Here is a 24,384-nt window from a genome sequence, read left to right as displayed (position 1 = left end):
GCAAAGGCAGAAGGAAACCTCTCAAATACAGAAGTGCCCTGTAAAGATCCAGTGGCTCACTCAATTTTACGCCTCTCAGATGAGACTCTTGATAGCAATAGGATTTAGCATCAGCTGTGCTCATGGTGAGGCAAATTTTCCTGTGGGATCCAAAGAAGGGATCTAGGAACCCATTTCATATAAAAGAGCAGACTGTCATCAAATGTAAATGACTCACACCTCAGATTCAGAGTCCCAGTACAGGGAAAAGTTGTCTACAGTGTCCTGCCAGTTTTACAAAATTATCCTTTCACCCTTTCAAAGTAATGGGAATATAACAAATACAACCTGAGAAATAGGACAGAGGGATCTTTTATTCTTCAGAGACAAAGAAACAAGGAAAGAGAGACAGGAAGGATACAACTGAGAATGGGAGGGAGACTTAAGAGGTAAAGAAAGGAGGAGCATCAACTAAACCAAGAGAAGCAACCCTAATAAGCAGTTGGGAAAGTGTAACTTTTGACCAGTGCTATTTGCGATGATTTGGTGAAGGATCTGCTGTTGCCAGGTATTATTTCATATTGCTTGAATATACCCCATCCTTTTGCTGCAGAGCAAGTGAGGATGAGCACGCTCATGTGAACAGAAAGAGATGCTGAGAAGGAAGCAGCAGGCAGCTGGAGCATCCTGCATTCAAATTATAGAATCATAGGATCACCACAGAATTGGTTGGGCTGGAAGGGACCTTAAAGCTCCTCCAGCTCCAACCCCTGCCACAGGCAGGGACCCCTTCCACTGGAGCAGCTGCTCCAAGCCCCTGTGACCAACCTGGCCTTGAACACTGCCAGGGATGGGGCAGACACAGCTTCTCTGGGCACCCTGTGCCAGCGGCTCAGCACCCTCACAGGGAACAGCTTCTGCCTAAGAGCTCAGCTCAGTCTCCCCTCTCTTGGGCAGGTTCAAGCCATTCCCCATGGCCTGTCCCTACAGGCCCTTGTAGAAAGTCTGCATTGTGGTGTGATCTCAGACCAACATGGGCTTTCCAGGCAAATGTGCTTCCCATGAATTACCAGCACATATTCCTCCCCCCCCCAAAATGTAGTTCCCTCTGTCCACAGCACCCTCACCCCTTACTGCAGAGCTGCACTGAAACCCAAGAATTTCTGCTGTAACTCGAGTGTGACCAGGATCTGAAGCAATTTTTACATTGCTTTTCCTTATCAAAGGCAAACCTGAAAATGATGCATCTTTGAGATTTATCACCAACACATCTGGTTCAGTAATGAACTGAAGGCTAACCTTTACAATGTGATAAGGGCAGTGCATTTCACACTCGCCCCAGTGCCAAATAGCCTTCAGAACTTTAATTATACGTATAGAGGCATGACTTTTCTTTCCTTTCTCCCCTTGCCAAGTTCTGAGCTACTAGAATATGCTCGATCAGGTCCCTTTATCAGGCCAACCCCACCAGAATATTAATGGGGAGATTCTGCTAGTATCTCACCCTGCCTTTTGACATCTATTCATAAGACGTAGTGATGGGTTAGGACAACAAAATCAATCACTGTCAACACAGATATGCATGAGGCTGGGGTTTTCTGCAGAGACATCACATTTGGATTCCTCTTCTTAATTAAACAAATGAGTTAGAGGAAACCTAAGGAGGGGGAGAGAAGGAAAACTGCTCTGAGATCTCTTCCTGCCACAGTACAAACACTGGTGGTAAACTTTCAGGACACGTTTCATTTAGCAACATTCATAAAGGGATAGTGCTGAGTAGCTCAAGTATTGCTGTCAGTCTTGTTTTATGGCCAAAAAGAACATGCTCCCATGTTTCATCAAGCTTAAACTTTCCTTTCCAGGATAGGATGCTTAGTGCTGTCCCTGCTAACTGAGGAGGGGGGTATCCATTAAAACAGACGAGTATCTGTATATCTTGGTTGGCTAAAGTGATAAGGAAATTTACTCTCCCAGGCTCTCCCATCACAGCCATGACCCTAATAACCAAGCTATCCACTTCCCTTCGGCTCCACTGCAGTGTTCAGGCAGAGATGGCTACGGCAGAATTACTCCCAATTCATCAGCAGTGCCAAGAGGAAGAGAAAGAAGCAACAGCAGCAAAGAAATCATGTTCCTTTGTATTAGGGGGAAGTCTGAAGAATAAAAGCCTGTGTCAATGGAAGGAAGATGACACAGAATTGGACAAGCAATTAATTTTATTTTGCAGCTTTCAGGAGAGATCTATTCGAGCACTTAGATTCCTGAGGAGGTTTCTAAGCCATGGTGCTTACCATCTATGGCTAAAACTGGTCCAGACTAACTACTATCACTTAAATGAATGCTAGAGGAGCATTCACACAGGAGTCTGAGGCACTGAAGCTTAATACATGATGCTCTGTGCAAACAGATACTGAGAAAAGAACTTTGTCCTCATGTTTAGGCTAAAACCCAGACATGGTAGAGGGCCTTTTCCCTGTGAATTCAGTGTAGATGACTTATAGATTCTGCATTCTAACAACTCTCCTAGAATTTCACAGAATACCTCAATTAACGGATAGTAAAATGACAATATTGGAATAAAATGCCTAATAGGATCAAAATGCTGGCACTGCTATAGCATTAAATGGAGCTTGGCCACCAGATTTAGCCTGGCCACGAATTTACACTATGTTCAGCCTGTAGTACCCAGCTTTGCATCCATGGGAGCTCTGGTTTCCCATGTTGATAGCTCAGGAACCACAGTAAGAGCTAAGAGGGCATCCCAGCACCTTTCTGTGCCAAGAAACAAAGGTGAACATGAAGGCAAGGATGGAAGCTAGGCCTGGATCAATGTATCTCAAACCACTTGGGGACTGACTACACAAAGACCTCATGGGCTATGCATCCTCACTCTTCCAGTATCATTGAAGATTGTTTGAAACACTGGCAAAGCTGATGATCCCCTCTGCAGTATGAGCAAACATTTCTGTGACTAGACATATTTTATCCTCTTCCTCCACCCTCTATCTAGACTGCATCATCTTCACGTTATTGTGCTTGCCTTGAGTGAATGAGTAAAATCACAATCCGGGCAAATTAGACTTGTTATTTTCAACAGCTTCACTTACTCCTCCAGTTTTATAGCCAAATGTCAATCAAGGAAGTGATGAATAGTGATGGGGATGCACAGGCAAGCTTTTTGACTCACTGGAATGACAAGGAGGATGCGTCAAGGATTCAGACACTGAGCCATTTACAGTGTGCAGGGAAAGGCCATCTGCCTACTTATAGGCTTTCACTTGCCTCAAAGGGTAGAAGTAATCTGGTTTGGACACAGAAAGTAGCTTCTGAAAGAATCTCATCTGGAGGTACCAATATATTTCATTTGACTCTCCTTACATAGCTCCTGGGGTTGGGATGAAGGAGAAACATCATCAAGTCATGGCTCAAATGAAAGACAGCTTTGGTGATGCCAGTTTCCTGCCCAGTACAACCCATTGGCTCCTCCATTAGGTTGCAAGTTGCAGGTTTCTTCATTGCTGGGGCGATCAGAGTGGCACCATCAACCAGGAAAAGTATTTGACTGAATCAGAAATAACCCTTTCTTTCCTCCTCCAATCCCAGCCACTGTCCTGACTTGGTTTACAAGCGTAATTCTTCATATAGCCTTGTCTGAACAACAGCAAGAGCAGACATGAGCAGTAAGGGCAGGAAAGCAACAAGCTGGCACTGCCACTGAAGCTCCTCTTTGAACTATGGTCTCCCTCCCTTCTGGGCTTTTTGCAAGTGAGAAGAAGCTTTGCTTTGTCCTTTCTCTTGAAGGATAACAGGTAACAAGAAAGCTGGAGAGGGACTTGGACAAGGGCTTGTAGGGGTAGGACAAGGTGGAATGGGCAAGGCCTCTTCTAACCCAAACCATTCTATGATTCCATAATTCTGTAAACAGCTTCAGGATTATTTATCTACCAATATGACTGACAAGCAAAGCCCAGAAACATCCCTCAAAAAGGCTATTTCCTAAATGGTTTCTCGATACCATCAATTGAACTAAATCCAGGCAACATACAGGGAATTCTCAGTTCAGCAAAGCTGGTGCCTTGTGACAGGCCAAGAGGAAACAGCCTCAAGATGCACCACAGGAGGTTTAGGCTGGAGCTGAGGAACAATTCCTGCCCCACAGGGTGCTCAGGCATTGGAACAGGCTGCCCAGGGCAGGGCTGGAGTCACTGTCCCTGGAGGGATTTAAGAGGCATGTAGATTTGGCACTTGGGGACATGGTTTAATGGTGGACTTGGCAGTGCTGGGTTAGCAGCTGGACTCAATGATCTTAAGGGTCTTTTCCAACCTAAATGATTCTATGATTCTGTGATTTTTCTCACACCTGGGCACACAACAGCCACACAAACACCACCATTACTTCATTTCCAGCAGGTTTTACCATCATTGATACTCTCCTTGAAATCCATTTACAACTTAATTAATCATTTTACCTTATAAAGTCTTCCTCCTCCTCTCTCTTGGGTCTCAGTTGCTTGGGCTGAGCCATGTTGCTCCAGTTGGGCAGAGATTTCAGGAGCCTGCTGATATCATCATCTTTAGCCCAGGACGCGCTGATCACCAGCTTTTCATCCGATTGCACGATGCTCCTATGGGGGAAAGCAGCAACAATCACATCAGTGAGGAGCAAATTGTATTTTTCATGCCATTCTGCACATACCCATTAAATTCCCTGTCACATACAAGTGTGCGTTAAGCAGTACAAAGTGTGTCCAAAGAGGAATTCAACAAAGAGCTCATATGGAGGGCATAGCAATGCAGGTGGGCAGGATATCAAATCCTCTTCAACTCACAACTCTTGATGCACTCTAACAGTCATTCTCTCCACCCTTGAAACCATTCAGCTTACAATCATTCACACAACTGGAGGAGGTCATTCTGTACTAAGAAAGAGAGAAGGTGGTTTCTCCATGGCTCATGTGTTGCCTGCAATCTCAGTTGAGCTCGCCAGCCGCTGCTGATGGTGTTGTGACTGCAACGTGGAAACCTGCCCAGGAAGACCTGGGTGGAAGCCACCAGCTCAACACACACCAGCTGGGCCAGCCTGGGGACTAGGTCTGAAGCACTGAAAGGAAATGAAGGGTCCAGCATCTTCTCTCCATCTACTAATAGAGATTTCAGCTAAATCATATGTATGTGTGAAATGGAATCAAAGATCACAGCATATTCCAATTATTAATTTCCCTGTTCAATCTTTCTGGCAGTGCAACTAAGCTGAATTCCTCACTGGCAACTGCAGGAGACAAATGGGATGCTCTATTTGGAAAAATCAATTAGCTGCCTGCTTTTTGCATTTGACTGCTCATGAACAATCATCAGCATAGTCCTTGTCAATGTTTGCTACTTCAAGGGCATGCTGTGACTATAGATAGGAAAATCCTTTCCCATTCTTGGGTTGTTCAGTACACAGGAAGGACCTGGGAGGTGTTTTTCTATGTCTTGGAAAAGGCAAGCACGAGTTAGGGATGTTGGAATTTCCTTCTAGACCCTATAACTGGTTTCCTTGGCTGGTGAGCATCTGGAAGGCTCTTCTAGGAGGTCCTTGCACAGTGAGTAGTTGGACTGCTTTTCCAGCCCAAGAAGAAACACATCATCTGTCCACATCACTCAAAGCAAAATCATGGTGGTGACCTCTCCAGTGGGCAGCAGCAGGATTTTTTCCTGCCCTCTGTAATGGGAACATGGCAAATCCACCCAACAAGCAGCAGTGTGTCTGGAAAGACAAGATCTCAGAGGTTCTGTTCCTATGGAGAGGCTTAGCTGCAGGGTAACAACAGAATCAAGATCTCACTTGTGCAGTAAGAGTCATATCACCTTCTACTATGAAAAACTACAGAAGAGGCTCTGGGACCTGTGTTTGGCCTCAGTCACCCACAACCCCTTGCTCACAAGGCTGCAAGACACCTAGAAAGAGTTCATGTTTGCTGTGTCCTACCATGCAAAGCATCAGAGAATTGTGAATCCCAGACATATCTTTATCTGTTACTGTTCCTCAGAAAAAATGGTTTCTCTATCAGGGAAAGAAACTTTGTGCATCAAAAAGATGTAGAGATTCAACACTGGATCTGTCAACCAAGAACTGGAGCTGCTGGGTGCTGCTGCACGGATGTATCTGTGCTGGCTTAGCATACATCAGCTCAATGTGGACCTTACAGAGCAATTTACACTTCTAGACCTAGGTTAGGCCATCGCATGGGGCAAAAAGTGCTCAGAGCTGTCTCTAGCATTCCGGTGGTGATTTTGGGAAGGGTCATGCAAGATCATAATGAAGACCCTGTGCATTCTGAAGGGGTTTATGTGGATTCTGTGATTCTATCAACCAGTCTCATTTTCCATGTCCTCACAGGTATGTTTTGGTCAATAAATAGGAATAAAAGTAACAACACACAGAGTATGTGTGTTTTGAAAAGGAAAACAGGCAACAAGGCACTGAGATAGGAGCCAACACTAATCTATCTTGAAACAGAGCAGATTACTTCTTTTTCCCACCAGCACAGAGCAACCTGTCATTCCTTTCACCAACTACCCCCAAAACAACCTCTGCTCTGTAAATACACAGGATTTGTGAAAATGAATTTGTCACATGCACTTACATAGAAATTTCCCTTCTCTTTAAGCTTCATCTTCAATCTGCCACAGACAAAAGAAGGAATTTTGTTTCCAGCCACAGAAGACCTCGGTGTCAATATTGCAATTTGGCTTCTGCTGTTGTTAGGAACTTTGTGTTGTTCCACTTAGGGGAAAAAGGCTCTTTTTTTACACTCTGGGTGAAAACTGAAGGGAAAAACCCCAAGAGCCTCACCAGAATCTCTGACATTTGAGATGGAAAAGCTGCATTTGATGCTATCTGGCCATTTCTCTGCCAAGGCAAGACAACTGTTCCATTGGATGTATTAGCCAGTGCTTTGCCCTCTGCAGATTTAAATGACTAAAGGAACAGTCTCCTTCCCTTGGGAGTTTATTTCACAGTTGAACAAATCTAACGCTTGGCTTTATAAAAAATATAGAAGTCATGATACTGTGCTTGTGTTTTATTTTACTCAGTTTCATCCCATTACTCCCTGTTATTTTCCCTTACAGCAGCCTCAGCTCTCACCACTTCCACTATTTACTCTGTTCAATTATTAACAGCCTTATCATAGCCCTTCAGATGACTATGAATGCAAGTTCTCTTTGGGAGTCTTCTGACAGAGTTATACAGAGGACAGAGCTACCTCTGTGGTTTATGATCCTTATTATCTGCTGTCTTCAAGAATCCTATTGCTTTGTGCAGTGGGCATTGGGGGGAGGAGAAGGAGGATGATATTTGGCTGCTATAGCAAGATGCTAACTGTGCCTGCAGGCCTTGCTTTCTTAGGGTCTGTGTTTTCCAAGAGCCTAACCCACACAATTCCTGCTTTTCTCACCTTTTGGTGATGTGCTACTCATGGGTCCATGAGCCGCTGGAGCCCTAAGCCAAATTCTCCACTGAAATCAACAGGGAGCTTCAAAGTAATCAATGCTGGGTCATCACCACCACAATGTGGGTCCTTTGGAATTATGTCCCCATTCTTTCCCATGACTGTAACACCTCCTAATCTTTACTGACAGGTTGGTTTTACTCCAACCACCCCCTCATGTTCAACAGGGTGGGACATACCTTGATCCCTGTTAAATGCCCAGCTTTTCCCATAACTCAAACACTCCTTTCCCTCCACCTTTTCTTTCTAGCATCTCAGCCAGTTTTCAACTTCCGTTAACTTCTATCAATGTCAATCTAATTTGGGGCCTCGAGTAAATCATCACAAGTCAGGATGACATGTTTTAGTACAGCTCAGAATGCTTCCTTTCAAACACTCCCCCTTCTCCCAGACTCCTATGTAATTATCCCTGCTGCTGTAATAAGCTGTGGTGGGCTGACCTTGGTTGGATGCCAGGTACCTACCAAGCCACTATATCCCTCCTGTACTCAGCAGGATGGGAGGGGGACAAAACAAGGTGGAAAAAACCTTGCAGATGAAGATAAAGGCAGTTTAATAAAGCAAAAGCAAAGTCCATGTGTGAAGCAAAGGGAAACAAAAGATTTACTCTCTACTTCCCATCAGCAGGCTACATTTATACATCCCAAGAAGTAGGGCTTGAGTATGTGTAGCAGTTGCTCCAAGACAAACGGTGTAATAACAAATGTCCCCTCACATCCTCCTTTCTCTTAGCTTTTATTGCTGACAGACACCTTATGCTCTGGAATATCCCTTTGGTCGGCTGGGATCAGCTGTCCTGGCTGTGTCCCCTCCCAAGATCTTGCCTACCCTCAGCCTAATGGTGAGGGGGAAATGGTGGAGAGATGGACTTGATGCTGACAAGCATGGTTCAGCAGCACCCAAAGCACTGGTGTGTTATCAACACCTTTCCAGCTACCAACACAAAGCACAGCACTCTGAGGGATGCTCTGGGGAGAATTACCTCCATCTCAGCCTGACCCAAGCCATATTTGTTACCACAGTGCCATAATGAACTAATTAATTCACAGCTCAATGGGCCGAGGAAAATCCCATCTGTCTGTACCCAGCTCCTGGGAGTGGGTAGGGAAGAGGTGTCACACAGATGATGGCACATGATGAGTGAGGACGGTTCACCCCTCTACAGCTCAGTGGGTTCAATCCAGGAAACATCTGCTGATGGTAATGATCCCAGCTTTGCACCACTGTCACCCTGAGCTGGGAGCAAAGCGATGGGAACATCACTGGACACAGCTGTGGGAGCCATGGCTTTTCATTAGGAAAACATCTGGGGGCCAAGGGGAATAATTGGACCCTGTTGGCTTATGCCAAATCTATTTTTGAGTAAGTTGTTTCTCTTCCTGGGGCCAAGGTGGTGCTTCCATGCTGAGCTCTGCTTGCACTGCTAAGAGGTTAAAACTGATGTGCTCACCATGCATCAGGTACATAAAGGCCTGAGGAAGAGACCCCTGCCCAAAAAGAGTCAAAAAGACAACTTAACCCCCCCAAAGCTGATGCAAGAAGGGGAAGATATCAGTGAGAAGTAGTAAACTGAGCAGCAAGAGTGTTTCTTGATGATCCAAGGAATCTTGTTTGACTGCAAACCCAACACCTTGGATGAATTTTGCCTGGCTGGAAAGCAGGAACTGAGATATGTTGGTTTCATTCATCATTTTGAAAGATACAGGCTCATTTATACCCCACCTTATTGTATTTTGCTCAGTCAGATCAAGCAGGAGCCTGGTCACCATAAGCTGCCTTCCCAACCAAAGGAGAAAGCTGATCATCTCCAGAGAGTCTGGCCACCTTTTAACTAAGGTGAGCCACTCTTTGGAGATGTGCATCTCTTTTACAGGCTAAAGAGACTCACTTGGGTGAGTGGTGCCTTTACTCAGGCTCCTCAGATAGGTTGAACAATGTGTAAGAGGATGGCTGTTCACAGGACAGAGGACGAAAATTGGTAAGAAGGAGGTGGACACACAGGACTTAAAGGTGGACAACAAAGAACTGCAGCTTCAACATGGACATAACTAAACACGGGGCTTATTTGCGTAGAAAGACATGGAAAGAGATTAGTTTTAGCATTCAAGACAGCGATGCTCGTCTGAATATCATGGTTTAACTCTAGAGGCTTAACTCATGAGTAAGGCTGCTATTATAGGAATTTGCTGAAGCAGCAGCTAGATGTGGGCTGGACAAGACTGAAGAAAAGCACTGCCAACACAGCAGGAGGTTCTGTGGCTCTATCTCCCATTTTCATTTTAATCCCCAATCCCTCAGGAACATTACTCACATTCATAAACAGTTTGTGTCAAACTGAAACTGCACTGGGTACAAACATGTAATTTGCAGAAGACATCTCACCTACAACAGATTGAACACGCTTCTGAAATCCATCATCAACTAAAACAAGAAAATCCGTAGCTGCTACTTAGATAAATGCCCAATCCATTCATATCCAGGTTTTTCTTCTTTGCATTTACTGGAAAATGCAAGCCAAATGGAAATCAAACACGAAAAACCTCAGCTGTGCATTTCTTACTGCTGACATCCTGACAGTGCTATCTGCTCTGTGAAGGACTCTAAATAAAACAGCCTTGCTTTGAGGAGCCTGTATCTGAATACATTTCACCCACATTTGCTCAGGAAACACATGCATGTGGGGAATGTCCAAATGCCATGTGCAAATCTTGGGCAAAGCAGCTCTCTGCCTTCCCAAATTCTCACTATCTTGGCATCTCAAGGACGGACACACACTCCCTTGCTCCTATGGCTTTGCTGCTTGTATTAGTTCACAGCTCTAAAGAGTTCATTCTGGTTTAAAGCAGCTATAAACAATCCTTCCTTCCCTAACTTTCTCACCATGAGGATTTACCCATCTCAAACCTCTCTGGTCCAAACGGCAAGGCTGCATGGAGCCGTACTGATGTAAAATCCCTGCAGAGGGCATAATGTCCCCATGGACTGAACTCCTCGCCCTGGGAAAGCCGGGGAGCTGCTCCATTCCTCTGCATCATTTGAAATGAATATAGATTTCTATTTCAGTCAGTCATTTGCTAGCAGCAAAACCAGAATGTTTCCTGTTTTTCCCTCCTGCTTGCAATCAGGATATTGCCAAATTAGGGCTGTCCTAATTACTCCCCAAAGGAAGGAAGGAAGGACCCTTTAAGTTCAAGCCAAAGAAATCACATCTATTGTCTGGCTGCAGTCAGTGAAGTTTCATGTATAATCTGAGCATTCTGGACCATGGCACATGAACAGCCACCAATTTACACCAGTGCTCAGATGAAGTTCAGACCCATACGTGCTCACTGCTACTGTTGGTGTTATTAACAATAATGAGCTTGTACCAAGACACTCATCAGATGAAGCTTTTCCTGAATGGAATTAGGCAATAGGAAATAATTTCTTAATGCTCTCGGTGAGAAAACACAAGGGACTTTTTCTGCTTTCCCTGTTATTGCCAGCCTCAATTAGCCATTAAAGAAGATTATGTATAGCAGATATCCTAGCCCATAGTGCTGCAGCATCTGTAGTGTCTCAACACAAGTATTCATCCCTGTGGCATGAGGCACTCTCCTAGTCTCCCTCTCTAGGAAGAGCCACTTTAAAGATGGGCAACTGGCATGTACACAGACAAAATTACTTGTTGATGGTTAGCCAGGAAATCTAGGATAAAGCAAGTACCCAAAGTACTTACTGAAACCAAGTGAGCTAGCATGATAACCCTGCGGCCAGTGGGACCACTCTGTGTCTAGTTTCTATGGTTAGGGAAGCAGTTAGAGATGGATCATCCAAAAATGCTAATGAACAAAGCCTAAGATAGAGCATTTGATGACCCCCTGAGTAAGTTTGCAGACAAGTTTTGGGAAAGAACCATAGAATCATAGAATAGTTTGCGCTGGGAGGGACCTTAAACCTCATCCAGCTCCAAGCCTCTGCCACGGGCAGGGACACCTTCCACTGGAGCAGCTGCTCCAAGCCCCTGTGTCCAACCTGGCCTTGAACACTGCCAGGGATGGGGCAGCCACAGCTTCTCTGGGCACCCTGTGCCAGCGCCTCAGCACCCTCACAGGGAACAGCTTCTGCCTAAGAGCTCAGCTCAGTCTCCCCTCTCTTGGGCAGGTTCAAGCCATTCCCCTTGGCCTGTCCCTACAGGCCCTTGTCCCAAGCCCCTCTCCAGCTTTCCTGCAGCCCCTTTAGGCACTGGAGCTGCTCTGGGGTCTCCCCTTCAGGAGCCTTCTCTTGTCCAGGCTGCCCCAGCCCAGCTCTCTCAGCCTGGCTCCAGAGCAGAGCTGCTCCAGCCCTCGCAGCATCTCCATGGCCTCCTCTGCACTCGCTCCAACAGCTCCACATCCCTCTTGTGCTGCTGCCCCAGAGCTGGATCAGGGCTGCAGGGGGGGTCTCCCCAGAGCACAGCAGAGGGGCAGGATCCCCTCCCTGAGCTGCTGCTCATGCTCTGGGGGTGCAGCCCAGCACATGGGGGGGTTCTGGGCTCAAGCTCACACTGAACCTGGGTCATGGGGAGCTTTTTGTTTCACAAAACCCAGTGTGTATGTATTTCTGTTGTGTGTCGTTACTAATTCCTACTTCACCAGGAGACCTGAATACCCAAATCTCTATTTAATTAAATCACAGTTGAATCTCTTGGCACCATTCAAATGGAAGGATCTGACTTGCTTTGCAAGAATGCAATAGCTACATACAGCTTATACTTTCCATCTCCAACCTGAGGTCACCTTTTGCCTGATTAAGAGAAAAGCTGTGTGGTTTCTAAGCTCTAGCACTGTCATACCCATTTAAATAGCCTAAAGCACAGTGTGAAGTGGATAAAGTCACTGGGAAGCCAAGACTCTCATGCCAATGATCATTATTCCAGATCTTTTCCCCAGCTAGAAGGAAATACCCTTGTCCATCCCAGCAGAGAAGATATCTAGAAGTAAGTCCTGCCTACTGATGACAGAACAGCAAAAGCCCAAGTGCAGCATCTCAGCACTCATTGTTTCCCAAGCCTGCCTGTACCTGTAAGCAAGGGTGCAGGTGTCCTTGTATTCCTGGAGTTTCACACACACCATGTTGAGGAACTGGTCCGAATAGGCACTCAGGTCATGCATCAGGTTCATCAGGTCCTGAACAGTCTTCTCCACAATCACAGTGCTCTGGAAAAGAGAGAAAAACTGGAGCATGAATGGCTGTTCAGAGTGGATCTTCATTTCAGCCTGCTCATGTTTTACTAATCAGCATCACAGATGTAACTGTACAGCTGATGCTCCATGATGCTGAGCAGATGCTGGAGCAGTTCATGCCACTGAGTGACATAAGTAGAGTGAATGAGGGTAAAGAAGGAAAAAAATACAAGGAATTAAGAGAGTGGCTGAGGGGTTTGAATGAGGTTTGGATTTCTGAGCCTGTTGCTGAGGACCAGCAGAGCCCACCAGGTCTTTCCTTCACTGGATGAAACCTCAGAATACAAAAGTATGAGTTTTAGAGGACCCAGGTACACAGCTTCACTGAGCTCTGCTTGGATTGCAAACCCTGAGCCTTTCATCCTCACCAGGAACTCCAGACTTACAGACTGCAGACTATCCTAAAGATCAATGATTTCACCAATTGCTCCTATTCACACTATCTGCATGAGCAGGGCACAAGCTTTCTGCTGGGGGCTGAGGTTTCAGTAGCACGTTGCAATCCTTTTGTTACCCCAAGCAGTGTATTACAATCATAGGAGCAACAGCACAAATCCACAGACCAGAAGTGCTCCCCCATGTCCTATAGATGAGCAAGTTAGGTCAGTCTGCAGGAGGTACTATATATCTGATAATATCTGAGATTTAAAAGCTTTGGGGTTTCAGAGGCACCCCAAGGTGACTTGGCACTGTCTGCATTTATACCATTGCCTGCTCTATTGCACTGGTTGCTATAAGGAAGACAGAGGAAAGGTTACAAAGGTCCCAGGCTGTTATGAGCTGAATTAATATTAGGCTTGGTAGAGTGAAAGCTTATTTGTGAGAAGGAGACTGAAGCATCTGAGAGCCCTAATATGTTTGAGTAATTCTGGACTCAAATTATATGGGGGGGTAGGTGAGCAGGGACTTTGGGAGAGCTGCATCAGGCAGAATTTAGCCCTTTCTGTGTGTTAATCAGAACGTGAAGATGACTCAATGACTCGGTTGTCTGCAGAGCAAAATCTCATCAACCCCCAAATCATCATCACTGCCGCATCCCCACAAGCCCAATTTCCTTCTCTCTATTGATTTCCAGATTCAGGCACGAAGCATCACCCTGATCCATAATCCTGCTGGGCCAGAGCAACCCCTGAGTGACAGGAATTGATTCTGCTCCGCTACCTGGCCCTGATGTGGTGAAAAAGCATCTGCCAACCTCATCCTCATTCCAAGCACACAGGATCCCTCAGCACGTGGGGGTTTCAATGAAGGTTTAGTCACTGCCTGTGCTGTTCCTGATACGTCCTTGGCTCACAACTGTACTTGGAGAAAAAGCAAACCCCTTTGCTTTCATTGCTCATGTATTTTATCTAATCTTGCTCTTAAATGGCAGAATTAATTGATCTTTCATACTGCAATTAGAAAAAAAAGATGGGGATTATTTGGTCTGAATTAAACTATAGTGTGGTGTAGCTGCCTCTCAGATGATCCTGTTGATGCTGCTTCTCCTGTTACTACAAGTATCTGTGTTTTAATAAATACTCAATCCTGCCCTGGGCTTGACATGCACGGAGGAGAACAACCAATCCTAGAGTACCTGCAACCTGGAGTGACTGCAAGGAAAAGAAGCAGAGAACTGCACAGTGATGCTGCAACAGGCACTGGTGCTGTTTGCATCCTGGTGGGCTCCAAACTGTGAGCACAGCTCATCTGGTATTCAAACAGCACCCAGGCTCTTTGCTGTCCATGGTTGGTGTAACAGGCTGAGACCAGTGAGGGCAATATCAGCACTCAAATCCTGCTAGAATGGGAGATCTGGCACTTTTGGGGGTAAACTTAACATCACGTTGGGCTGATAAATGCAGTGTGAAAATCCCCCAGCAACTGGGGGAAATTACATCCATCACATGCACTGGGCTAGAGGTAGGGCACAGTCGTGAACCAGATGTGGTACTGGGCAACTTGATCTAATTGAAGATGCCCGTGCTCATCGGAGGGGGTTGAACTAGATGAGCTTTGAAGGTCCCTTCCAACTCTGACTATTCTGTGATTCTATGATTCACTGCATGTGGGCTGGTTAAGGAGCTGCTGTCCTTCAACCTTCAAGTACCAACAACCACAATCAGCGCCAGAGGACTCAGAAAAAGTGTTTTGCTTCTACCTATATGGTTTAAAGGTGCTCCCATGGACAGTGTTTGTCTGTCAGCAGAGGAAAAGGTGACTTTCCAACCTGCTGATGTGAGAGAGGAGTTAACATTTCTATACAGGGAATAAGAAATCATATCAAGAAATCCTTCCTAACTCGTGTAGTAACCTAGAAGACAAAGACGTTTTGCTCCTCTTTGCATGGATAATCATACTTTTCATTCTCCACTGGTATTTCACTGGTGAGAGGTAGGTGGGATTTTCAGCACACTCATGCTATCAACCCTCTTGGCTTACCAGAAGGATCTGTTCTCCAAGGCACCCTCGTGTTATAGCAAACTTCATGGATTGGATGTACAACCACACAAAGAGGAATCAAAGCTGGTCTTTGATTTCTAGACCAGCTTTCTCTTTCTTTATGTAACTGAACCTTTGAGCAAACAACAACTTACACCACCAAAGACTGTATGTTAAAAGAGAAGCTATTGCTGGTTTCTACGTAGATTCTCCCACTTACTTTCTCCTCTGTACAGCAACATTAAAATCACAGCTAAGCTCCTGCCAATATCTTCATTTCAGAATGAGATCTTTTGATTGAAAGGAAACAGAAAGCTACTTTCATGATTGAAAAATATGAAAGAATGAAAAAAGGAGATTACCATATGAAAGCAAACAGTGCCAGGTACGGAATGGCTGTATTTCTGTAACACTTTAACCTTTTCCAAAGCAATCCTGACACATCTGCATGTGTCTCCGGGGACACGATGTACTGGGATGCATTAGGCCATGTTAATGCAGCTGGATTCGTTAGCTGGGCCAGTTCTGAAACTCCGTGTGAGAAAATGAAAGGCAGCACATGTATTATCAGAGAGGCACAATCCAGTTGCCTCTGACCCATCTGGATTCATTAACAGCAAATGGGGATGATCAAAGCATCATTTTATAGCAAGACACTTCAATGAAGCCTTTTAAAACCCCCCACGCTAACAAGGAAACTCATCCATGGAACAATATCCACCTCCTTGCACCTGAAAACGCTGCGTGGTGCTGAATCCTAACACCACACCAAGGGTGTCATTCATTACTCCTACAGCACATGGGGGTGAAGGCTTTAAAAGAGTCTTCAGGCTACTAAAAGTAAAAGGAAATTCCTTCTTCTGACCTCCTGGCCATTAGCTACTGTTGAGGTAATGGGATAAACCAGAGCAGCACCACTTGGTACTAACATGGTGGGGTTTATCTTTCATGCGTTTTGCAAACATTTATCATTATCCCTTGATGTGGTCCTTGCTCAAAGTTGTGTTGGGGCTTCAGATAACATAAAGCAGCTGCAGTGCAGATGTAATTTATACACTGAGCACTGGGCTTTCACCAGCCCTGACTGATGGAGGATAAACACATCCAGAGGTATTATTTCAATAAGACCTTTGGGATTATTGCCTTGGGCAACCTCCCTTATATATTAAAACTAACTGAATTCCTCCACAGCAAGGGGGCACTCGATGTAGAAGGATGCAGCTGCAGGTATGGTGTTAAGGGTCCCTTAAAATGCAGTTTCAGTACAACAGATCTGGTTGCCCAACAATTCCCCACCATGAAGAAGTTCAAACCAACAGGTCAAGCCTACACAAACTTTCAGGTTTTCAAGCTGTCATTTTGTCTTCTCTAACTTCTTGGCAAGAAGCACTTAGAGGAACAATCTCCACCCTAAAGCATGTTTTTATCTGCAGAAATCACAGCTTCTCCCCATCCTGTTCACTTGCTTCATGTTCCTGGGGGAAGAAGACAAAGATGGGGATGTACCTGTGCAGGGATGTCTTCACCAGGTGACAGGCTCTTCAAAACACAGCAGATGGAAGAAGAGACCTTGGCACTGGAATAGTTGTCCATTATCAGTATATTATTGCCTATCACTTACAAATCTCCTTGAGATGCCTTGGCAGGGGGAGGCACTGGATGAGTGCAGGATGTGGCTACCTCAAAGGGAAAAAAATAAAAAGCCTGATCTGAATTTTAAGCTGGGGTTTACCTGACAGCCCACAGTTTTAATTGTACTGTAGCAAACCTTCCCAAACCAAAACTGGGGCTGTTGAGCCTGCAGAAGAGAAGCTGCGTGGAGACCTCAGAGTAGCTTCCAGTGCCTGAAGGGGGCTACAAGGATGCTGGAGAGGGGCTCTTCATTAGGGACTGGAGTGATAGGACAAAGGGTGATGGGTTCAAACTGAAACAGGGGACGTTCAGGATGGAGATAAGCAGAAGCTGTTCCCTGTGAGGGTGCTGAGGCGCTGGCACAGGGTGCCCAGAGAAGCTGTGGCTGCCCCATTCCTGGCAGTGTTCAAGGCCAGGTTGGACACAGGGGCTTGGAGCAGCTGCTCCAGTGGAAGGGGTCCCTGCCTGTGGCAGGGGTTGGAGCTGGATGAGCTTTAAGGTCCCTTTCAACCCAAACCATTGAGTGATTCTATTAATTACAGCTTCTCAGCTGCCTTCCCAAATGTTAAATTGGCAGCATCTGCCTTTCCAAAGCACAGCTGATCCTCCTTTTCCAACGCTGAGGTGTATTCAGCAGAGGGCTCCACTGACCCAAGATGGGGCACTACTCTTCAGGCAAGAGCTGCAGATCTAGAAATCATCATGTCAGAAGAGGAATCCTTCATCTGCCCCAGCACGAATGCATCTTCCAGACAGATTTGTTTTGCTCAATGTAGCCTCACCTGTTCAGGTGCTGTGTGCTGTGTCATCATCCATTAAGGTGACAAACTTCCCTACAGATCTGATTCTTCCCATGGAAGTGTGGTGCAGAGCTGGAAGCTGCAGTTGGAATCTGGGTGGTTGTGGTTTAGGTGATAGTGTAATGTTTCCTTTCCAGCTGGGAAGGCTGGAGCTGCTTCCCTGTAGTACCTGTGTGTTAGGCTGATTCCCTACTGTGTGCTGAGCCACAGAAATGAACTTGTGAAGGTTTCTGGACAGGTTGGGATGGAAACCATGAGGCTGATGGACATGTGATGCAAGATGCCCTTGGATCCATATGAATGCCAGCAAAGTGTGGTGATCTCCGGGCATCTTGCTGCTGGGCTCAAGTATCTCACAAAGCTGTAGCCCAGGGTCCTGGAAGGATGCTCTGCTCTGTCTCAGGAGCCCCAGTGTAGTCCCTGGTGCCACCCCTGCCCAATGGCATTAACCAGGGAAATCTTCACATGGTCAAAGTCCTCCTCTTTAACCAAGGCCCCAAGGAAATGGAATCCAGTTAAGATCAATTTCAGCTTCTTTTCTCATATCACCACCTCAATCTTCCTCATGCCCCTCTGAGCCCACTGTCCATATGGCAGTGTTGGCCATTCCCATCCCACCTCTCCAAATATCTTTGCAGGTGTCTACAAAACTGTCGCCTGCACCTTGCCCAATGCCAATGTTCAAATGACAGAGGAGGTTTAGGCAAAATGTTCCCACCAGTCCCAGCAGGTCTGTCTCGGCTGATTCTAGTCTGGAAGCTGCTTGGCCTGAAATGGGGCCAGAGGCTGCACAGTATTTCCTTCAGGAGTGTAAAGGGGATGGAACTTTGGAAGCCTTGCTCACCATCGTTGTGCTTGAGTATCCTCCCAGCACAATGCCACTGGATGCAATCAAGTGTTTCCAGCACATGATGGGATTGTGGAGAGAGGACTTAGCTGGATGTGATCTCAGGTATTGACCTGGTACACAGGATTCTGCATAAGATGTGCAAATCCTCAAATCACACAGTCATAGAATCATAGGTTAGGGTTGCATATAAATAACATACAGGATCCGGGTTCTAGGACCCAGAATCTAGGGTTAAATTTATTATGACATTATCCTGTACTTACAGGGGAGCTATAAAGAGGATGGTCTCTTTTCACATGGAGCCACATGCATGGAGAAAACAAGGGGCAATGGGTACACGTTGCACCAGGAAAGGTTTCATCTCCACTTAAGTAAGACATTCATAGTAAGTACAATTATTCACTGGAACAACCTCTCCAGGGTGGCAGAGTCCCTGCTGCTAAAGGGATTTAAGGCACAACTGGAGAGGATGCTGGATAATCTCATCTCCCCTTCCAATTTGATGCTGGACCATATGATCTTGGGGGTTGAAACTAGAACACCTTAAGCTCCTTTCTAACCCAAACCATTCTATGATTCTGTGATTGTATGATTCTGTCTTTTCAGGTCCCTTCCAACCTGTTCTATTCTATGATTCATTAATATTATGATTAATTTTATTAGGACATTTATAGAGACTAATGGGTTTTCAGCATCCATGGGAGCTTTGCCAAAATCACTTCAAAGGCAATCAGCTTTAACACAGGAACCCATCCTGCCCGTGCTGCCTCCCCATCCCACGCTCCCAGCTGCCATCCTGCCTCTCCCTGTGCTCTGACCTGTGATGCTCCACAGCATTAGGCTGCCAGTTGCAATCTGGTTATACTGCTGTCAATTAATAAGGGTTTGTTACCAGCAGGTGGGTGAAAAGTTGCTCTGCAGCCATCTCCCAGCATGTGCTTTGCTTCACAGGTTGAGCTGCTTAAATACCTGGCCAGGCTCTTGTGAGCTGATAAATAACAAGTGCTGTCAGTGCCTGGAAGGGCAAAGAGATGGAGATAAAATCCCCCACAAATACATTTACTCCCTTTGCCCAAATTCTAGCAGTTGAACGATTATCTTGCGATGCCACTGAAATAACTGTTCTTTTGTCTCATTAGATGATATTAAAGAGCAGAATTAGAGATGGAAATTGTTTGAAACAAGGAAATCAGGAGCTGGGAAGATGGTTTTCACTGAATACTGGCTGCTGAAGCCTCTCTGATGCCTAAAAGATAGCCAACATAAGCCCTGTGCCTTGAAGAGCAGGCATAGGCTGGGCAGGAGACCTGGGTGCTCAATCATTGCCATAGGGAACCAATCTGTACCCCTATTTCAGTAAATCAGTGCTGTGGTTACCCCCACTAAAAGAGAAGGAAGAAAACAACTAAAGTAATATATTTTTTGGCTAACAGAGGAATGATGATAGTCTAAATGTTCTCTTTTACTGATTAGTGGTTATTTCACAGTGAGAGATAAGGGGGCTTTTCAATTTGTTTTCTTCTGTGGTACAGCCAAGGTTTACAAAGGGCTGGAGTTTTTAGCATCTATCAATTCAAATATGTGTTTAAACGCAAACCCCCTTTTTTACCATCTCAAAATCTGATAGTCTGCTTTCCTCATTTTCTTTTTTCCAGCAAAATTCATTATTCCCATATCAGTTCTGCAGAATCCTGCCTGTTACTATGGTTATACTACATCCTACTACAGCTTTGCTTCCCGAATGCTCCTAACTCTAAGGGATTTCTTTTTAAAGCTATAACTCTGCCTTATTCACTGCAGGTGGTATTGAATTTTTTATGGGCTTTATTCTGAGAGGTCCTGAGTGCCTTCCCCATGGATGTGAATGGGATCCCAGGATACGCTGTGTTTCTCACATTAAATGTGATGCTGCAGCAGCCAAATGCGTGCACAAACAGGGTCTTGGATAGCTCTTATCTACCTGGCACTGTGTGATCCCAAAAACATTTGCTCCAGTGAACCAGAATACTGATGAACAGTAAAATCTACATTAAAAAACCCACACGGAAAACATGTACTGTAAAGTCTGCTTATTACTGTATCACCTTTGGCTATGCAGAAGAGCTGTTTTCTTCCTCTAAACACTATATTCATTATTTAGTATTTCCCAGATTCCATGATTTGAATGCCCAAACCTCTACTGTACCCAAAGCTAACACTACCTGTAGCCAACTCTGCTGAAGTCCAGTAAGTGCACAATCAATCACAGCTATTTAAAGCATGGAAAGAGGAGTCTGTCATGAGCATTTTCAACCTATTCACTGCAGTGATTTGAATAAAAGCTAGGTGATACTTATCTTACTTATATTACATATGCAATGTGAAGTAAAGCCTACATAACCTAAAGGCACACTTGTGTTATTGACAATATCGAGGCCAAATCCCAATGGCAGAGAAGACTGGAGAGGAAGCACAAGGATCGTGGGTATGGTTGGATGGGGTTTTCCATCACATTCTTTGTCCAAGCCTGCGTCAGGCTTGTGCTCCAGATTGAGCTTCACAGCAAGGAAAAGTTTTCCTAGGAAGATTTCCCCATTAAACTTTAATTTTCCATTTTAAAACTTTAGTTTTAATTAAAAACTTAGATTTTCTAATCAAACATGAGTCTTTTCTTACAGCATCACAGGTTAGAAGTGGTCAACACCTTCCTTCATACCTTCTCACATAATCTAAGACATGGACAACATCTGGGTTGCAATTCAACTCTTTTTTGCCATCCTTAGTGACCACTGTAGGCTGATGCTCACCCTTGTATGAGATACAGGTCATCTGTCCCACCAAAAACCAATTTTGCCACCATCAAGATGGAACAATGTGACAACTACATATGTTATATACATAATACATCTATATACATGTTTTTCACCAAGGAAAAATGATCTCAACTGCCCACTCTATGTAGCCCCAGTGAACTGGACCTGCAGGCTATCACAACACTTCTGTTCATACATTTGCATAGAAAAAGGAGGGGGAAACCCAGAAAAAAGGGGGAAAAAACCCTTTTTAAGCTCCTGAATGTATTTAAGCTTCTTACTTATTTTACTCAAACCTTCTAAGCCAGCCATAACAAGATCCAGCAGATGGGAGCTGAAGCTCACACCAGAATCATACCAGAGCAGCAATGAGCTACATGTTTTTTAACAGTGAAGGTAATTAAGCACACCGACAGCTTGCTTGTGCTGCTTCTCCATCTCTGCAAGGCTCTAAGTCAAGCCCAGGTGCTTTTCTGAAAGACTAGTGACATTCAAACAGGAGTTAAGGACTTGATGCAGAAATCACAGGGTAAATATCTATGGCTGGTTATACTGGATGCATTTATACTGATCTTGAGCTCAAATACACTTCATGGCAGAAGATGCTCAAGGTATGCTTAAAAACAACTAACCAAACAAAACCACCTGGCCATCCCAAAAGCTCTGACACAGAAATACCTAAAAGCAGTGGCACTTTCTTCTCCAGAACTAGCAGTGCAAATCTGACCCCACGAAAGGCACCATAACCATTCAAATCTCCTAAATGACCCACAAAATGAGAACTCTCAGCACATCAACTCTTAGCCAGTGCCCAGGAGCTTGCCAGCAGGCCAAAAAGAGATAGGATTCAGTGGGTCAATCCTGCAGAAGCCACCGAGCATCCCTGCCAAGGTGGTTGTTACCTCCAAATACATGCTGCTGTAAATCACAGCCATGGGACGAGAAGTGTCTGCTTGATGTCTTTTGAGTCTTCAAGCAAATAAACATGAATCCCCAATACCAAAGAGGCTGTTAACTCAGCATTATTACAAGCTTAAAAAGCAGGAAATAGAGAAGTTAACACTGGATAAGGATTCTCATCCCTTTATTCCCACTGCACATCTATGTGTGCAGCGCAGATGAGCAGGGAAGGAAAAATGAGGTTGCACACAGGGGAAAGTTTGTGACAGGCCAATCTTCCAGCCTTTAGATTGCTCTCCCATCATCAGAGGCACTGGCACTTGAGACATTTAAATCTTCACTGAATGATACAGTAGTAACAGCATAATAAGGAATATAGCTGCCTTGGCAGGGAGATGGACTGGATAACTTAATAGGTCTTTTGTATCTCTCACTTCTCTGATCCTGCTGAGTTCTGTAGCTATTATTAAAGGCATTTTTTAAGGTATTTTAATTTACTTCTGTAAATGGCTTTCCATCCATTCACTCCCACCAAGTGAATGTTGTCAGGGACATTAGCAGCATGATAAAATAGCTGTAGCTTCATGCTGGGTTTAATGTGTTACATACACAAGAAAAGTCATTAGCTCTTAGCCTTTAATATACCCTCTTTACTGCTGCATAACTGTTTATCACTTAAAAGTGCCAGGCGCAGGCCACGCTCTTCCTTTATTAATCAATATACATTTGTGCAGGGCTGCAATGGAAAGGAATAACATCCAGATATTTCCTGCATGAGGAGCTGAAAACCTTATCCCTGATACTTTCAGTCCCCCTCGAATATCCCCGGAAAAAGCTCTTTTTAGGATTTTACACACTGCTCCCAATTACAGGTAAACCCATAGCAAGGTGATGGTTTCTTTCTCCTTTGTAAGATCTGCTCCAGAACATCATTAGCGGCTGCCACACGATACAAACTGCACGTGGACTATGGAATTAATGATGCTCAGAAGCAGGCCATCAATTCTGGCAGCAGAGTGAACCTTGTTTTATAATAGATGTTTTCATACGCCTAGTCCCATTTGGAGATTCAGACCCATGTGTATTATTGTTATGAATACTCTGTGCTCCAAGGTCTATTTTCTTCAGTCTTGGAGCCCCAGCATTTAAAGCATATTTGCCTATTAACACTTTCTTGCTAGAGAGAGGGCATATGCATGTCCTGTGTGGAGGAGAGATGCTCTAGGAGAGACACAGTGAGCACAAGGGCAAGTGGCTGATGAAGAAACAAAAGCAATAGTAAAAAACAGATGGAGGATGGCTTAGCATCCAGAATCAGACAATATCATGCCCCTGGATTTATGATCTCCATATAGACACCAATGCAAAGACTGTAACTATAGCCTATACTCACCAAGAATTAATGGTGTCAAATCAATGAGGTGTTCAAAGCCAGCTTGGATGGTCTAGTGGAAGGTGTCCCTGCCAGGGGCAGGGGGCTGGAACTGGATGAGTTTTCAGGTCCTTTCCAACCCAAACCATTCCATGATTCTATGATTCTGTAACTATAGATGTTTCTTTTCTACATGTGGGAATTAGAGTGTAAACCCAAGAAATCTTCTATATTCCAAAATGCTTTTACAGGTCACTTACAGCAACTAACTTCAGATGGATTCCTGCTATTCTTGCTAAATCCCTTACTACAAGGTTTTTGCTGAGAACTTGTCACACACAATGTAGCCCTGTCCATGCAGGGCTGAACATCACCGCTGACATCGGTGATTGATGGGCACATCAACAGCCATCAGCTCCCAGAGCTGCCCTCATGTTGCAGCTACTGGATTCTGCAGAGCTAAGGATGAGTTTAATTTTAAGGGAGAAAGCAAAAAAATCACTAAGGGAATTTCCACCCCAATGCTCACAAGGGGCCAGAGGATGAGGATTTGGTTTTGCAGCAACTTCTGATGTTTCTTATTTAGGTTGCCCCCAAAAGAATGGGCAAAATCAAGACCTTTTCCACATTTCCATTAGAACAGACTTGTGCTGAAATGCTTTTTACAGACAAAACTGATCTCTGCCTGTCTCAGTGGTTAGGAAACCAATAGAAAAGAGAGATTTTTTTTCCCCTAGATCATTCATTCAGCTAGAGGACTTAAAATTGGATGTCTTCTTGCACAGGCCAATGCTCTAACCACTATACTCCCCAGGACAAGACAAGGACTCCCCAACCCTAATTTCCTCTGCTTCCAAAGGATTTCAAACAAAGACATCACTGGTATGAAGAAATCACGCTATGAGACAGCAGGAAAAGGCCTTTTAACACCCTCCAGA

At 44.8% G+C, this 24,384-nt stretch overlaps 1 protein-coding gene across 2 annotated transcripts in view; it reads right to left on the bottom strand.

Annotated features, from left to right (window-relative positions):
• The window catches only part of EXOC4 (exocyst complex component 4), a 380,270-nt gene that overhangs the window by 63,473 nt on the left and 292,413 nt on the right, over positions 1-24,384 (bottom strand). For both annotated transcript variants that reach the window (XM_034063300.1, XM_034063301.1), the window contains exons 12-13: positions 12,516-12,652; positions 4,449-4,604 (exon numbers count right to left, since the gene is read on the bottom strand). In XM_034063300.1, the coding sequence (XP_033919191.1) occupies positions 4,449-4,604; positions 12,516-12,652 (293 nt within the window). The remainder of the gene's footprint in view (positions 1-4,448; positions 4,605-12,515; positions 12,653-24,384) is intronic.

This window comes from Melopsittacus undulatus, chromosome 5 (assembly GCF_012275295.1).
Source record: "Melopsittacus undulatus isolate bMelUnd1 chromosome 5, bMelUnd1.mat.Z, whole genome shotgun sequence".
Classification (NCBI taxonomy): Eukaryota; Metazoa; Chordata; class Aves; order Psittaciformes; family Psittaculidae; genus Melopsittacus; species Melopsittacus undulatus.
The sequence above is the reverse complement of the archived record's forward strand: the minus strand, read 5'-3'. Positions and strand labels throughout refer to the sequence as shown.